Source organism: Typopeltis vanoorti, chromosome 9, assembly GCF_054136105.1.
Source record: "Typopeltis vanoorti isolate ZY-2024b chromosome 9, IOZ_Tvanoo_1.0, whole genome shotgun sequence".
Taxonomy (NCBI): Eukaryota; Metazoa; Arthropoda; class Arachnida; order Uropygi; family Thelyphonidae; genus Typopeltis; species Typopeltis vanoorti.
In genome coordinates, this window is record NC_143557.1 from 79,051,061 (window position 1) to 79,069,617 (window position 18,557).

Below are 18,557 nucleotides of genomic sequence, written 5' to 3' on the forward strand. Positions count from 1 at the left end.
TTTTGCTTGGTTGAACAGCGGGAAGGAGTGATGACAAGAGGCCATCCCTGGAAGTTACGAAAGGAAATTGTGAGCAAGATAGTGAGGAGTAGTTTCTTTGCATGGAGGGTGGTTGAACCATGGAATGCATTGCCTGATGGAGTGGTGAGAGCGAGAACGGTCAATGAGTTTAAGGAGTGGTATGATAGACTTTGTGTTTCTTAGGGGAGGGAGACCTCCCTTCGATGAGTCTTGACAGACTTTATGTTCTTATGAATGACCTCTCATGACGAGTCTTTTGACTCCATGGAGGCCTGAATAATAATAATAATAATTAGTTTACTGAAAATAAATTTGCTTCCCTAACATAATGTGTAGCAAATAGAGGAGGATCTTATTTACTGTAGGTTTCACATTAAATTTGATTAAGTATGCAAAATGGCTTGATCCACAGGAAAGTTGAATAATAGATATTGAATTTCTGTGTCTATAAAAATAACATTTTTGTAGTTAGTTTGAACTAACAAAACAAAACAAAAATGTTTGCAGTTGTAGTATCTTCATGACTAGACTTTGTATATAGAAGCTAATAAATTCATATCAAGCACATCGAGCAGATGTCCTCCCTCGATGAGTCTTTGGACTCCCTGGAGGTGTGATGTAATAATAATAATAATAATAATAATAATTGCATTGATGATCCATAATGTCAAGGACCACTACACCAGACTAAGGCAATAGATATGAAGTCATTAGTCTCTATATACAAGTAGTCTGGTCATAAAGATACTTAAGGCATAAACTTTGTTTGCATACACTTGGATAAAGGATTAAATGAGAATATAATTTCTTGACAAGTTGAATGAAAAATTTACATTTTCAGAAATAGTGGTGAGGAGATTTTGGATCCTATAAACAACAGAAACTTCATATTATGCTGTCATTTTTTTGAATATTTGTGAATTTGGACTTCAAATGTAATAAAATATTTTCCCATAAAATATGCCTTCTAAAATCTTAGTGTCAAAATCACTTTACATTCGAAGTGTAATGCAGTCACATCACTTTATATTTTTTTAATGAAAATATTGAAAACTAGTCAAAAATTTCTGCTTTGACTTGAAGCAAAACTAGCGAGTATCAATTCATTTTTCATTGGAATATGAGACCCTAAAATTTCACCACCACCCTGAGGTTTTTCAGGAATCAAAATTTCTCTTGACTTATTGGCTGGAATAGAAGCTGAACTGCTTGTCACATGTCAGCAATAATAGAATACCAGAAAATCCGTATCATTCTCTCAATATCCAGATCTTTTCTTAATCAGCTCTCCCTATAGATATTGCAAATCACCCTCTTACCAGCCAATTTCAGCCTTATATCCTATGGCACTACAATGCACTAATTGGATTTCTATGCCACTATTTCTTGGTCTGATTCACTGTCCAACAAATTGTAACTTTTTTTGTTTGTTTTTGTTTTCTTTTCTTTTCCAGCTGTGTATCATTCTTACTCAATTTCTATTGCTGATTTCAAATGTGTTTTTAATTTTTTCCTATCGCACATAGTTTTTGAGAAACAAGTTTATACATTTTTATGATATAAACATTATTAACAATATCATACATGCAAATTGAAAGTCAATTAGAATAACTGTCCTAACACCTTTCGTTTATAAGATGAACCTGGTCTTTCCCATTTCTGTAATCAGCTAACATAGAATGGCTCTACTTCCCCTTATACTTGTCTTCCATCCTCATAATCTGCTGATGAAACCTCTCGCTGTGTTCATGACATATGGACCCGAAATTTTCTGGGGAAAGAGTCCAGATATGAGTCCAGAAAATGTATTTTCAGGGACATCTTGCATCCCATATCATGATATGCTTTGAGCATAGAAGAAATGATTTCTTTGTAATCTAAAGATCTGTGGTTGGCTAAAAAGTTTTCTGCAACTAACTTAAAATGAGTCCATGCATTAGCTTCCTTGTGGTTTAGAACTTGGTTAAACTTGGGATCATTCATTATCAATCTAATTTCTGGCCCAATGAAAATGCCTTCCTTTACTTTTGCATCACTTATTTTTGGAAATATTTCTTTCAAAAACTGAAACCCTGCTTTTTCCTGATTCATTGCTTTCACAAAGTTTTTCATAACTCCGAGTTTGATGTGAAGTGGTGGCAAACAGATTTTTTCTGTCTCTACCAATGGTGCATGTTTAACATTCTTCTCTCCAGGTGTGAAATGTGTATGCAAAGGTCACCATTTAACAACATAATGGTTACGCCTGTTCCTGATCTTCCATTCACATAGAAAGCAACAGTACTTAATACTTGTATCCTATTTGTAACCCAAGCAAAATGGCAACGACTTTAAGATCCGCACAGATGTTCTACCTGTAGGCATCATAATTAATGTTTCCCAGCACTGTTTTCATGTTTTCGTATGTTACCTTCATAGTAATTGAATGGGCTATTGGGATGGATGAATATAAGCCGTAACTGTGAAGAAGAACAGTTTTCAATAAAAAGTCTCCACAATGTTTTTAATGCCATTAGGCTCAAAACATCTATGCACAAAAGGTCAGGGTGTCACTTTCACTGAAATAATGGAAGTACTCACTTTGACGGTGTCTGAAATATGTGACCTTAGATCCTTCAGCTAGGAGATTCCATCTTTGCAGTCAAGATGCTAACAGTTCTGTGCGATCCTTTGTAAGATTATAATCTCTTGCAAGATCATTAATTCTTCTCAGGTGATTAAGTGTGAATCACTGTTTTTGACTCCAAAATCAGTTCTGTGTCAGATATTTCCTCTGTTTCTCCACCATCACTCTCAGAGGCAGCATGTGTTGGGTGTTTCAGTACTGGCACAACAGAATGAGGAACTGGTCGCAAAGCCAATGCAACATTTGAGTATACAAGTGTTTCTTATTTTTTGATGAAAATCCTGAAACTTTTGTAAGGCAGAAATAACAGTGAGTAAAATGATTGGTTGATTCTCTCCAAATCATTAGAACAGTAAATAGCATGCAGGACTTGGTTTCTTTCAATCAAGCCTGCAGATTAACCACACAACTTAAACAACAACACACATGTAGAACCCAACTTTTATCTTGATCACCTACATTTCAACCATTATAATGTTGTAGGCTTCCTTAATTAACTTCATAAATGGTCTCTGCTTCTTCTTTGGGGTGAACTCTATGCACACAGAGCAAAACAAATTAGGAGAAATGACACAATACAAGGCATTTTTCTGTCACAGAGAGAATATGACACAAGCTATATCTGAGACTCACACACCGAATAGACTGTATAACTAATGTGGAACAATGTAATATGTTGTATCACTTTATACAATAATTACATACATATTGCGCCATCTCTTGTTAATTAAGCAAGATTGATGCAATAACTGCAGAATGTGATTGCATCATAACAGACAACAATAGCTCATATAGGGCCTATTGATTTTCTCCAGAATGGTACATGATAGAAAAATTTTAAAAAGATATTTAAAATCAGCACAAAAAACTGATTCAGAAATACCTTTTCTTGCAAAGGAAATGATATGTGGATCAGATATGTGTGTGTCGCTATCAAATGCATCATATGCATCTGACAGCATGAAAACTCCTTTAATCTAACCTGTTCCTTAAAAAGGGAGATAAAAGTCAGCCATAAAACTATCATCCCATTGACCTTATCCACCTTAGAGTATTCCTGAATTAATAGGTAAATCAGATGAGAGGGAATCATCCTTAACACACAGTGAATGACTAGAGAAGAAGCCAGAAATCCACTCACAAAGAGCAGGAGGGAAGAGACCATAAGATGGCAGCTTGATAAAAAGGCTGAAACTCAATCAGATGTCTTGAAAATATATGAAAAGCGACTATATGCGTTGCTCTAAATCTTTCCTAGACACAAGCCAAATTGCACCCTCTCTCTTTTTTTCTAGTATTGCTTACTATCTAGCCAATCCCAGCATAAATATATTCCATCCATCCACTCTTCAGCCTCCAAAAAAACTTGGAATTCTTTTTTTTGATCCAAACAATATTTCTCTTCTACCTGACTCTTAACACTTTATAAATTTCAAATCCACCAATCATAGAATATTGTTCTCACAATTGGAGTGATACACCAAAAACTCTTCCAAATGCTTGATTGTGTCCTGAAGAGGGCTGTTTGCTTAATTAATGCTGCCTGCCTTCCAAATGACTACAACCAACTGCTTTCCCACAGACACTCTGTTTCTGCATTATATAACTTCTGTAGGTATTTTCATAAATGCTGCTGCACTATGCTGGCCACCATCATTCCTCCACTTTCCTCTAATCATATATGAACAATCAATATATGGTCTTAAGTACCAAACTCACAAAACTAACTTCTCATCCTCTTCCTTTGTTCCATACCTTTCTCTCTCTCTATTCTTTGGAACAGTCTTCCTCATACTACTGTCTGCAGTGAATACGATCCCCAGCTCTTCAAGAATCACATTAACTGATTCCTTCCCTTCTTCTCTTTAAGCATATGCCCCCCACACAAAACACTATCATAAGTTTTGAGATCTCTCATGTATGGAATTGATATATATAAAAAAAGAATATTAAAGACAAGTTGCAAGAACAAAGAATGGTGTATAAGCCAAGTGGAAATTGGTGAAAAATGGAAAATCTATCAGTGTTTGTCTTGAAGAACACAAGTCATATATTTACCACCACAATTATTGTTAATCAGGTCTAACTGACCATGTATTTGAACATCTTGCATGGATTCAAATCATCAACAAATTGTGTTGCTTCACCAGAGCAAATACAAACATTATTATTATTTGTTTAAGTTAAGGGATATTACATCCCATATAGTTTCTTAGCCGAATAAGAAACTCAAAGAGTTTCATGCCGAATATAGTAGAAACTATATATAAAGTTTGGCGATTCCAAGCGTAAGCAAATACCTGGATACTGCAGCACTGATCCCCAAGGGTAGTGCAAGCTGGGGCAACTCGTGGTAGAAGTGGAGCAAGCTCCGATCACTATTCTTGATATTTGTCCATAATGTGAACTTAGCTCCTAGGAACTGTATTTTTGTTCACATTATGAGAGAAGGTCACTACCCAGACCGGTTTCGACCTTTATTGAGGTCTCATCAGTGAGTAGCCAGACCTAGTTAATATCAAGTTTGTAGCGAACAGAACTTGTACCCCTTCTACGAGTATTGCCGTGAGGTGCTCTAATAAATTATTAGATATGTGAAGAGCCAAAGGCTTCAATTCGGCGACATATAACTTGTTTAAGTTAAGGGATATTACATCCTATATGGTTTCTTAGCTGAATAAGAAACTCAAAGAGTTTCATGCCGAATATAGTAGAAACTATATATAAAGTTCGGCGATTCCAAGCATAAGCAAATACCTGGATACTGCAGCACTGATCCCAAAGGGTAGTGCAAGCTGGGGAAACTCGTGGTAGAAGTGGAGCAAGCTCCGATCACTATTCTTGATATTTGCCCATAATGTGAACTTAGCTCCTAGGAACTGTATTTTTGTTCACATTATGAGAGAAGGTCACTACCCAGACCAGTTTCGACCTTTATTGAGGTCTCATCAGTGAGTAGCCAGACCTAGTTGCACTACCCTTTGGGATCAGTGCTGCAGTATCCAGGTATTTGCTTACGCTTGGAATCGCCGAACTTTATATATAGTTTCTACTATATTCGACATGAAACTCTTTGAGTTTCTTATTCGGCTAAGAAACTATATGGGATGTAATATCCCTTAACTTAAACAAGTTATATGTTGCCGAATTGAAGCCTTTGGCTCTTCACCTATCTAATAAATTATTATTATTAATATCTGACCTACATAGAGTCAGAAACTCATCATGGGAGGTACACACTATCACACACAAAGTTCACCCAACCCATGCCTTGGGATTCAATGTGTCTACATTCACAACACACTCAGGCAATGCATTTCACTCACCAAACACCCTCCATGCAAAGAACTTTCTTCTCACTCCTCTGCTCACATCCTCCTTATATAGTTTTCAGGATAGCCTGAAAACTACACACACACACACACACAACATCTCTCTCATTCTATGAAAAATTTCTTCCATGTCAACCTAACAATGACTCTAACTAAATTATGTGTCTCAGTCATGTCTCCCACCCAACCCTCCTACTATTCATGAGGTTTTGCAATTTACATTCTTTCAATCTGTCTTCATACTCCACGTTACAAAGACCACTAACCACCCTTTGTGAATCTTCTCTGTACTCTTTCTAACATATCCTCATCACCATGAAAACACAGTGAGCAAATCTGTGCACAATAATTCATATGCAGTTGTATATACAGCTGAAACATAATCTCTTGTGTTGCTTCACCAGATTCTGCATTCTGCACATCAGGGTTCTACACATCATTTCCATTATCCGATGTGACAATATCATAACCTGTGCAATGTGTCCCCTGAATTTCAAGTCCTTGTCCAATACTGCTCCCAGATCTCTCATCTCCTCAATCTCCTTCACAGTTCCCTACCAAGTGTATACTTTGCATCCCATCATTGCTTACCAAATTTCAAAACCTTACATTTTGACACATTAAATTGACAACTCAATGTTGCAATGTTGCACACTTACCTATCCATTCATACAATCTATTCAAGTCCTCCTGTAAAGACATAACATCTGCTTGACTTTGCATTGCTCTCTCCAATTTTCCACCATTTGCAAACAGTTAAATCCCTCCCGATATCATTAATATACAACATGAATATTTGTTGGAATCAGAAGCAGATTAAGAAAATCTTAATAAATATGATCGTATACAAATGCTTAAGATTTGGGAAACAGTAATTCTTAGACCTTCTACTCAAAGACCACTTACTAACACCCACAGGGTTCTCTCCCCCCACACCCACCCACCCACTCTTGAGACTAAGACCTCCAGTCTAACATTTTCACTTATTTTTTGTGTGGTTCGTGTATATTATTACACTTCTTATATAGTATTCTAGATGACGTCACTGTGACAGAGATGAAATATCAAAACCATTAAACTATTGAAAAATAAATGTATTATTTTCATTCTACTAAACTTTAGCATGAGCTCCAACCAGAATCTAAGCCAAAATATCCTCGTACACAGTCTGTTAACTGTGTACGAGGATTGTAAATAAAGTAGTGGCAACATGCGCACAAAACAAATGTAAAATGGTTTATTTATCAAGTCTATATAATTACATCCCTTCAATGTAATCTGCCATGTTCTGCACCTGTTTCCAAATTTGTGGGAGCCACTGGATATCATCAGCAGAGTGTTTTCTGTTGATATCAGTGATAGTGTGACCCACTGCTGCTCAAAGAACCTCTTGTACATTACAAAACCACAAATCTCTAAGAGGTTCTTATTTTATTTTGAGGAACAAGACAAAGTTGCAAGGACTCATATCCAGTGAATACAGAGGATGTTCCAATACTTCCCATTGCCACCTGTCCAACATCTTTATCACCAATTGCAACACACAACATCATGCATTGTTGTGCCAAAAACACAATGGAGAACCTGTGAAAATGGGGTTTCTTTCTCCTTAAAGCCAGACACAAATGGTGCTCCAGAAATTGTCGATAGTACTGTACATTAACAGTTTGCCCTTCGGACACAGAATGATGAAGAATGACACCTTGAATGTTGCAAGCGATTATCAGAATGACTTTTTGCAGGGTTCATGGCAAAGTTTTTTTTTGGACAGGATGATTAAGTCAGAAAATCCAATGAATGGCACCATTCAGGTGCCATTAAAGATGTAACTATTCTGCTGGTGACAGTGATCATGCGGTACTCACTTGCAAAGTGGCTAAGTTTATGAATGTTCCATTCAGAGAAGATTACATGCTGAACTACAAATCAGGACATTATGACCAACTGAGGAGTATACTGGGTTCAGCACAATGATATTGGTTGCGGGATGGGAAGAATATTGGCAGTGCATGGGAAACAACTGAAAAAATTGCTTAAATGATGCAGTATTAGAATGTGCCCAGAGAGTTCAAAGAATAAATAGGGTAAGAGTGAAATGGATGTGCAATCTTATCAAGCAAGAGATCTGTAGGAAAAGGCTGATGTCTGCTATGAAAATTATAAGTAGCAGGCCAGAAGAGCCACAACTGTTGTACAGAAAGCTAAGTCTGAGTATGAAAAGAAACTGTCTCTGCACACTAAAGACAATCCCAATTGTCTTTAGCATTAAAAGAATTCTGTCGTTATGCTGCAAGTAAAAGAAAGAATAACTCTTTTGAATGCAGATGGTGTGAGGGTAACAGATGCAGAAGAGATTGTTCAATAATGTGTCCACTTTGCTAAAATCTATCAACCTGGTGTATAGAACATTGAGCTCGCTGCAACCTCTTCAGTAGATGAAAAAACTGAAGTATATGGAGGAGGAGGTATTAGAGCTGTTGCACAAACTGAATAAGAATTGAGCAATAGGGACTGATGGGATATCAGCATGGATGCTAAAAGTACGTTGAGCTGAACTGGCTATTCCTTTGAGTCTCAGAACAGGGAATATTCAACAGGAACTGAAAGAATGTATGGTAATCTTATTGCATCAGAGTAGTGCAAAGACCAATATATCCAACTATCAACCAATCAGCAATCTCAGGAGGTAAAATTTTTGATGAACTTTTTGCTCACATTCTATAATAATGTTACCATTGAGTTAGATAAGGGGAATGGATACACCATGATACATTTGGATTTTTCTAAAGCTTTTGACAGAATACAGCATGGCAGACTGCTGCATAAATTGGAGAAAATGGGTCTAGGTTTAGAATATTAACATGGATAAGAGGATGGTTGACTGACAGATATCAAAAAATGGTATACGGGGGATGTGAGTCTGCAAGATTTAAGGTGCAGTTGAAGATTCTTCAAGACTTACTGGACATTCTCCTTTCCAGTAAAGCAATACCACTATACCTACGGGCTTCAAGAACTATCTTCATTCCGAAGAAAGAAACTTCAAGCTGTGCATCAGACTTTAGACCTATTACCATCCCCCCTGTAATACTTAGACTCTATCATAAAATCTTAGTTAAACGACTTCAGCAACATATACAGCATGATTATAGACAGAGAGCTTTTGTCCCTTCAGACAAAAGCTCTCGGCACCGCCGTGGGACGATCCCATGGCACATATACTATTTGTGTCTGGCTTTAAGGATGATCCCACGGTATATATATATTCTCGGCACAGCATTGGGACAATCCCACGGCTGTGCCAAGAATATACATCTTCTTTCTTCTCTTCTCTCTGATTCCCGACACCACCTTAAGCCTCTATGGCGTCGCTGGACCTCCAAAAGGCCTTTGATAGCATCTCCTTTCTTGCGCTGTCTATTGTTGGATGTCCAGAACCCTTTCTTTCCTATGTTATGGAGCTATACTTGGGTAGCTTCATCACTATCACTACAGGGTCCCATGTGACTTCTATTCCCGCAGTGTGGGGTGTTCACCGGGGTGATCCTCTATCTCCCCTTTTCTTTAACTGTGTCATAGATGAGTTTCTTCACTCTCTTCCTAGCCATATAGGCTACTCTCTAGGTGCTTCCTCCTTTAATGCTATGGCCTTTCAGCTATAAGCCTACCTTAGTAGAGGCTATTCTCATAGCCTCTACTAAGGTAGGCTTGCAGGAACTCTTTGAGCGGGCAGTTGACTTTTTCTCTATTCGAGGCCTTTCTATTAATGTAGAGAAGTCCTGCTCTTTAGCTCTTGTCCCCTCTGGTCATGACAAGAAGCTTAAGGTCAAGACTACCCTGCACGGGAGGCCGTTGTATGTTTTGACCATCCTGGAAGAGTGGAGATACCTCGGTATCATGTTCACCCCAAAGGGAAGGTCTTCTGTCCCTTCTATCCTAGAAGCTGGGATCACTTCTTTGAGGAAAGTTCCTCTCAAGCCCCAGCAAAGACTGTTTCTCCTTTCCTACTATCTCCTACCTCGCTTTTACCACAAGTTGGTGCTTGGTAGGACATATATCTCGGTACTGTCCTGAATGGACAGGACTATCCATTCAGCCATGAGATCATGGCTCCGACTGCCACCTGACACCCCTACTGCATATTTCCACATGACGGTGAAGAACGGTGGGGGTTCCATCACTTAGATAGCTGATCCCACGCCTGTGGCTGTCCAGAATCACGAAGTTAGAACTATCTTCTTCCCCTATCTGCCAAAAGGCTTTCTATAGTCCATTAATACCTGAATTGAGTCAGCACCCACAGAACATAAGAGACAGGTATCTCTGCTGCACTGTTCTGTAGATAGTGCTCCTTTAAAAAAGTCAGGATGAGGATCAATGCCCTGCCCACTCAAGCCCACACAGCTCGATGGAATAGTGACAACTCAAACTGTAGGGCTGGTTGCCACTACAGTGAGACATTGTCTCATATAGCCCAGTGTTGCTTCCATACCCATGGGGTCTACGTGCAGAGGCATGACGCCGTAGTCTCCATTGTGAACAACTGCTTTAAGAACAAAAGTTGGGAGACTGCGGTGGAACCACATTATAGGACCTCTGCGGGTTTGCGTAAGCCAGACTTAGTGATTAAAAGAGATGGTGATGTTTGGGTAGTTGATGCCCAGGTGGTGGAAACAGGGCACCCACTAGCCTATAGCCATAATAATAAGGTAAACTATTATAAGAATAACCAAGATCTAGTTAGTAAGATACAGGAGGAGCATGGGGCAACTACGAGATTTACCAGTGCCACCATCTCTTTACATGGCGTATGGAGCGCAGATAGCTATAAGGACTTAAAACACCTTGGGTTTATAAAGGATATAAAAGAAGGATATAAAAGTTCTTTCCTCAAGGGACCTATAGGGCACACTGGTAGCATGGAGTTGCCGCCAGAGAATGACCACAATGTTAACTAGAACAGGCATAGGGTAAAACACTTGAAAAGGCTTAGGCCTATATCAAGTCTGGACAAGACGTCTGGACGTGATGTAAGGGTAGTACTGCCCATAACCAGTACAAAGATTAATAAAAAATAAAAAAAATAACTAGTGGTGTACCATAAAGATCAGTGCTTGGTTCACTGTTATTCAATCTGTACATTAATGATATTGGGAAGGATTTGACAAGCGACATACAGCTATTTGCTGATGGGGAAAAAACAGGTAGGGTAATCAGGAATGTTGCTGATATGTAGCACTTGCAGAATGATTTGAATAGGCTGGAATTGTGGGCATGGGAAAATGGGTATCAGTTCAATGTCAGTAAATGTAAAATCATGCACTTTGGTGTGATTAGATATTCAATGTTGTATTATATTGGTGTTATTATGCTAAAAGAAATGGATCAGGCTAGGGATCTTGGAGTGTTAATAGATAGAAAGCTGAAGTTCAGGGGCGACGTGGCAAAGATTGCAAATACAACTCAAAAGATAATTGCGATGCTGAAACGAATATTCACGTGTAAAAATAAGGATGTCATTTTGCCTCTTTACAAGGCCTTAATAAGACCTCACTTGGACTATTGTGCTCAGGTCTGGTCTGCTGGTTTCTGTTGTGATTCTGATATAGTAGAGAGAGAGAGAGAGAGAGAGTGTGCAAAGGAGTATTAAAAATGATATCAGGATTGTGGAATACTGATTATGAAGATAGATTGAGAATTTGTAGACTACAGACACTAGCAAGAAGAAGAAGAAAGAAGGGGTGATATGATTGAAACGTTTGAACTTCTGAAAGGGTCATACAGGATTTCAGTTGATGGAATTTTTCATTTTATGGTGGGTGGAGAAAGGATGAGAGGATATGTTTGGAAGCTGAGAATGAATGCCATCAAGAAAAGGTGTGATCTAGATTTTTCTCTCATAGAGTGGTGTACGATTGGAATGGATTGCCACTGGATGTTGTATGTACATGAATGAATTCAAGAACAAGTATGACAGCTGATGCATGTAGTATGTGACCTCCTCCCTCGATGAGTCCCTGACTTCCTGGAGGTCTCTCTTAATAATAATAATAATAACGTCTTTCCTTCTTCACTTAACTTTAGCACTGCAATTTCTAGTTACTCTTCATCTACAAATCATAAATTAATTTATTTTTGTACTTTGAATTGAAATCCACCTTATATTATCATATATGACATCCACTGTTCTTTCCAAAAGCATGATAAAAATACTTGGGAATATTGGGTTTCCTTGTCTCGTGATTAACTGCATTTTAAACCTCATTCCACAGTATATCTGTTTCTCCCTCTGTGCTTGGTGGTCTTATTTTCCTCAATTCATCAATTAACTTTTTTTGGACCTCAATATCTCCTCGTGTCTTATATAACTCTGAGCAGTATCGTGTCCATCTCTCTTCAATTTCTTCTGAGTTCATCAAGATTTCATCTTTTTCATCTTTTATAATTATGCCTTGTTGTTGATCATCTTAAATACTTCTCTTCTTCTGTATTGTTCTCTTGTTCTATAGAAAATACTACTATTTTCTATAGTATTTATTGATATCCTTGTATTGAAGAGACAAATCAAAAAACATTTTGATTTGTCTCTTCTAACAGTTTTCTTTCCTTCTTTGATTTTGCTCTACACTGTTCTTCCATTTCCACTGAGATCTCCCTTTCCTAATATTAAATGTTATTTTTTGAAAATTATCTTTAATGTCTCCTGAGATCCACTGCTTTTTTGGCTTTTCTGTCGTGGGACTGTTTGTTCCACAGCTGTTCTGAGTGCAGACACTGTTGTGTTGTTTCTATCCTCCAGTTCCTTTTCTGTAATGGATTTCAGTTCTTCCTTGAGCACTTTCCTGTATACTTTTCCATCTAGGATGTAAAGACACCCTTTATCAGGAATTTTCAATAGAAGGTAAGTTAACCAGTCTCATACAGAGGTGGAAGGATTTTTCCTGCCAGAAACTCAAGTTTTTCATTTTGCAAAACAGGTAAACTGGCCAGAAGAACACATGCAAATTATGGACACAACAGACAATGCAGATAGTATTAATCACCCTATGAGCAGTAATCAGGTTTCAAATATACCAAGTTACTTGGCTGTGACAAGTCATTGAACCCTAAACATGAAAAAAGAAGATGGGATGGGATATAAATTCAAAATTATGAATAACAAAAACACATAATTATGTGTTTTTGTTATTCAGAATTATTATTTCAGAGTTATTAATTATAATTAAAAAATGCAGGATCTGTGCAGAGCATCAAAGAACTTAACAGTAACCAATCTAATTACGCTGCTTATGCTTGGAGAAAGTGATCATGTAGTCTTGACCTGGGAGATTGCCAGCAATGCGAAATTTTCCATTAAGAAGGGATTTATTATCATTATTATTACATGATACCTCCAAGGAATTCAAGGACTCATCGAGAGAGGGCACTCTGAAACTCTCCATCTCCACCATTTAATCCACCAACTACATAGAACCACTACTACCATCATCATCTACACACAACACCAACTACTAGCCATCGCCACCACTAATACATTTTGTCTGTAAATTGCACGCACGTCTTCTCAAGGCCAATTTGCCTGTATGAGGAATTAAAAATCTGAGTTTCAGGAGGAAAAAATCCTGTATCCCTGTATGAGATCAGGGATAGCAGGCTAACTCATCTGCAATTGAAAAATTCCATATAAAGATTCCTCTCATCAAGTCCAGAATCGAATGTAGGCCTTTTCCGAAGCAACGTACCATCGTTCTTCCAATTGCACTGTGGAGGCACTTTAAGTGAAATTACAAAGCACGTGATTATGACAAGCTAAGATGTCAGCTTTCATCAGAGCCAAGGTAGAAGAATTTGTAGGGGAGAGATGCTGGTGGGAGGGAATAATATAAAGAAAAAGATGATCAGATGTCCATGAGTAGTACAAGGCATAGGCAAGAAGGGTGGCCTGTATGGTAAGGAAGGTCAAAGCTAATTATGAGAGAAAGCTAGATGATGAGGCTAAAAGAAATCCTAAAGAGTTCTTTCACTACTGAAAAGTAAAGAGAAGGCCATGGAATGAGGACTTGAAAAAATGCTGATTGTAGGGAGGTAGCAGAAGCAAACAGTTGAATTGCCAAGTGATCATTTTGCAAAGGGGGGGTACCATCTAGGTGGTGATATTGCAATGCCAGATATGACATTGACTGAGATGAACAGAGGGTGAAGAAATGGAGGTGCATAGAATATTGCTGAACCTCAATGTGAATATGGACATAGAATTAGACAGCATATCAGCCCAAGTATTACAAGAATGTGCAAAGGAATTATCAGCTCCTGTGACCAAGCTGTTTAATTTCAGCTTGGTCAAAGGTGCTAATGGAGTGGAAAGAGGACAAAACCAGTCCCACCTATATAAAGGAGGCACCAAGACAGAAGTAGCAAAGAAATTGGTAAAAGACAGAATTCAGGACTAGGTGAATAGGAATATGATAGTTTATAAGGGGCAACATGGTTTTGTGAACAGTAGGTCTTGCTTAGTAATTTGCTTACTTTTTATAATATAGTTGGATACAATGGAGTTGAATAAGGGAAATGGCTACTTAGTGATGCTGCAAGACTTCGCAGAGGCATTTGGCAAGATTCCACATAGAACTCTGTTGCATAAATCAGAACAAATGGGAATGGATATGAATCTGGTGATTTGGATTAGAGGGTGGCTGATGGACAGATATCAAAGAGTGGTTCATGGAGGAGGTAAGTCGAGGAGAAGGCAGGTGACTAGTGGTATACCACAGAGCTCAGCACTTGGTCCTCTGTTATTTATACATCAATGATATATGAAATGATTTAATTGGAAATATTCAGTTGTTTGTTGATGATGCAAATCTGGGAAGAGTGATAGTCAGTGAAGATATGAAGAGATCCTGCAGGATGATTTACATACACTGGCAGCATGGACAAAGGTAAATGGCTGCCAGTTTACCATGGACAAGTGTAAGGTGGTAAGAAGAGAAATTGATGAGGCAGGAACTTGGGGGTGACTGTATACAGGGAGTTGAAGTTTAGAGGGCATGCAAAGGTAACCAAAACAGCACATCAGATTACATGGCTGTTGAAGAACATACTAACAATCAGTGATAGAGACATTACTGTTTCTCTTTATAAGGCCACATCTGGACTGTGTGCAGATCTGGTCACCTGGATTCTATGGGGGGGGGGGGGGGGGGGGGAAAGAAGTGGTGGAGAGGATCCAGAGGCAAGTGACAGATTGTGGCAAGTCTAAGGAATGTTCCTATGAGAAGAGATTGAAGGTCTGTGGGCTTTAAAAACTAGCTAATAGACAGAAAAGAGGAGACATGATAGATGCACATCAGTTATTAAAGAGGTTTTACAGGACTGATACTGAAGACTTTTTCCAGTAATGGCAGGAAGAGAGAGAAAACGAGGAGTCACCCCTGGAAACTATGTAAGTGTAGTAAGGCTTGGAGGGTGGTAAAGGGGGGAGAATGGGTTGCCAGAGATAGTTGTGAGCACTTGATCAGTGAATGAGTTCAAGGAGAGGTATTATAAGTATTGTGTGAATAATGGATTCTCCTGCAATGAGTCTTTTGACTCTATGGAGATATCTGTATAATAATAATAATTATTATTATTTCAGGTGTTCTTTTTTTGGATACCGACTACCTAAACTATCAAGCCATGTTTAGGTAGATATCTGACCACCAGATAACAGCAGGACAACACTTCCATGTCATATTTCCTTTACATTTTTGAGATTATGAAAAAAACATTATGAGACCTTACTAGATCATTCTGAGCCAAACAAAACACGTCAATATTAGTAGTTTCTTGCATTTGGGAGAAATATGAACATATAAAACAATCATATGCATTAAAATTTTGAATTTATAAAACTGTTTCATTTACTTAATTCATTTTATACTTTTCTTCTACCTCCCTAATAATTTACATATTTGACTTCATCTGATTGTTGCTTGACAACAGTAATATAATTTTGAAGATGCTAATGCTAAGGAGAAAATATGCTTAACAATTATATTTTACTGAATCAGTGCAAAACTTGTTGCAAGAAATCTTTATATGAACTTTTCAACTAAAGGTGAGTTATCCAGTCTCAATAGAAGGGTTCCCCCCCCTCCAGGAAACTGTCCTCTCCCCCATAAAACAGACAAATCAGTCAGAGAATCCATGTAACTATGAGACATAGAAGACTATGTTATCATGGCATTAATTGCTTAATTAAAACAAATTTCATTACTTGACTGAGACAGGTCATTGAGCTTAACATAGGGGGAGATGGGAAAATAATAACATATCATTTAGGTAAGTAAGAAATTTATCATTTTTGAATTAGAATACTGCAAGGCTTTAAAGATTAATATACTTACTCATCATTTTTAATAGGATTATATGTCATCAGTGATTCTTTCCTGCATGACTTACTTAGTTCATTTATTTTCCATTGCTCCAAATCTGCTGTCAATTGCTGTTGTTCATATTCTTTAAGCTCTTCTATTCTCTTTCGCTCTTGTGCGTCCAACTAAATGTACAATACAATAATTTAATTTGAGAATATCCTTTGTAGAAGCAATAATAATAAAAACTAACCAAATTTTAATGCTTATGACATAACCAAAAAATTTAATGTAGAAATATAGAAAATTTTAATGTTTTTTTTTTTAAAGAATTCTGCAAGTGTTGAAGAATACATGGTTCAGTGTGCCAACATTCCTACTTTTGTTTCGCAATGCACACTGAAATTATTATATCTTCATGTTTTCCATTAGTCTTTCAAGAAAGTTTTTATCCACATGACTAGTAGTCAGCAGTGGCTGAACTCTTCTTACATATCCGCAATGAGTCTTGACTCCATGGAGGCACCTTATATAATAATAATAATACTGCCACTGTGAAAAGAAAAAAAAATGGTATGTATCTATGATAAGTCTTATGACTCTATGGAGGTATTATGGCAGATGCCACAACAATGCTCACTTGACTCCTCATTGTTCTCTCCCAATTTTTTTTGCAAGTGGCATGTTAGTTAATCTTGTATAATTTTCAGTTCTCGTGTTTATATTATTAGTTTGTTCAGAAGTTGAATTATATTGATGGTATATGTGTGATCAGACATTCTCAGGATAAATGAAGTCAGTAATGTGATGTGATTTTTTATTGATTGGAGTTGCATATATGCATTGAGTTAGGTCTAATTTACACATGTATGATGATTACCATTGCATTACTGGTGAATACATAACAATTTTGGGTGCTAGTTGCATTTTTACAACTTGTTATTGGTTAACTTTAAAAAAAAAAAAAAAAAAAAAATTGTTACTAGATTATGAAGATGGAAGCTCAGCAAATCTGTTTGAAAAGGAATCAGCATATCAATGTATTAACTGCTTTTAATGAAAGCGGGAGTTTAGTATGTGAAGGTAAAAGACTTAAAGCACACAAAATAGTGCAGTTCTTTCTTTTATGGCATATTTCTTGAAAACTCGTGTAAACATCCAGTTATTCTCAAAGATAATAAATACACAGATTTAAAGATGATAACAGATTTTATGTACAAGGGTGAAGTGATAGTTTTGCAGGACTGACTTTCTATGCTATTTAGTGCTACTAAAAGTCTGAATGTTCAGATCTGTATAGAGGCTGCACATTGGGATACTTCCAATATTGATATTCAGGTGAAGAGTGAACATGACTCAAGTAACTAGGCCTTGTTACTTGCTGAGGTGCAACCAAAAAAACACAGCACAGAATTACCACTGTTAATTAAGAGGAAAAGAGGAAGACCTCAGAGGAGATATCTTCATGGTTCTAACAATACAGACATAAAGACCAATATATCATCAAAAATAAATGAACTAGACACACCAGAAGATACCAATAGGCCAATAAAGTCATTCACAAGTGAAGGAAGGTCAAAGCTGTCAGGAACTGATGATCCATTAAGTGAGATTTCTGTTTCCTTCAAATATTTCAAATATATATCTTAGTCCAATTCAGAACTTACTTCCATTCTGTGTGCAGAGTTCAATGATGGTAAAAGAACCACAACAAAGTGAAGATAGAATAATAGAAATGAAGGAATCACAAGCGCCGACAACATCTTTTGACAGTTTGCTCCAAGATCCAATGTTACTCTCAGTAATGAATACAGCACCTATTCTTAATGCTGTTGAGTTAATTGAAACTCACCCAAATAACATAGAATCAGGACCATGTTGAGATAGCCAAATATTAGTTCAGTGTTCTGTATCACCTGAATTATCTACTTCTTGTCCAGTTGCACAAAGTGTGATAAAAGATATCAAACCCAGTCTTATCCTCACTCTTATTACCTAGAACTGCAGTTTTGCCTTTTGCCAGTTCTCACATCAAGATAGTAGTAATAGTTCCATGATGATGTCTTAGGATACATCCAGGCCTATTGCTGTAACACCAAATTCAGAAAATACATGATCAGCAGCTTCCACTATAAGATTAGAATGTCACTCAGGAGAAGATACATGAGTCAATTAATCATCCTTGGATATCCTTGTCAGAACATATGTATGAGGTTTGTTGCAGAT

At 37.4% G+C, this 18,557-nt stretch overlaps 1 protein-coding gene across 2 annotated transcripts in view; it reads right to left on the minus strand.

The window, feature by feature from the left end:
• Nucleotides 1-18,557, minus strand: part of Dnaaf4 (Dynein axonemal assembly factor 4) — a 139,472-nt gene that overhangs the window by 69,202 nt on the left and 51,713 nt on the right. For both annotated transcript variants that reach the window (XM_090397908.1, XM_090397907.1), the window contains exon 4: nucleotides 16,365-16,516. In XM_090397908.1, coding sequence (XP_090254034.1) covers nucleotides 16,365-16,516 — 152 coding nt within the window. The remainder of the gene's footprint in view (nucleotides 1-16,364; nucleotides 16,517-18,557) is intronic.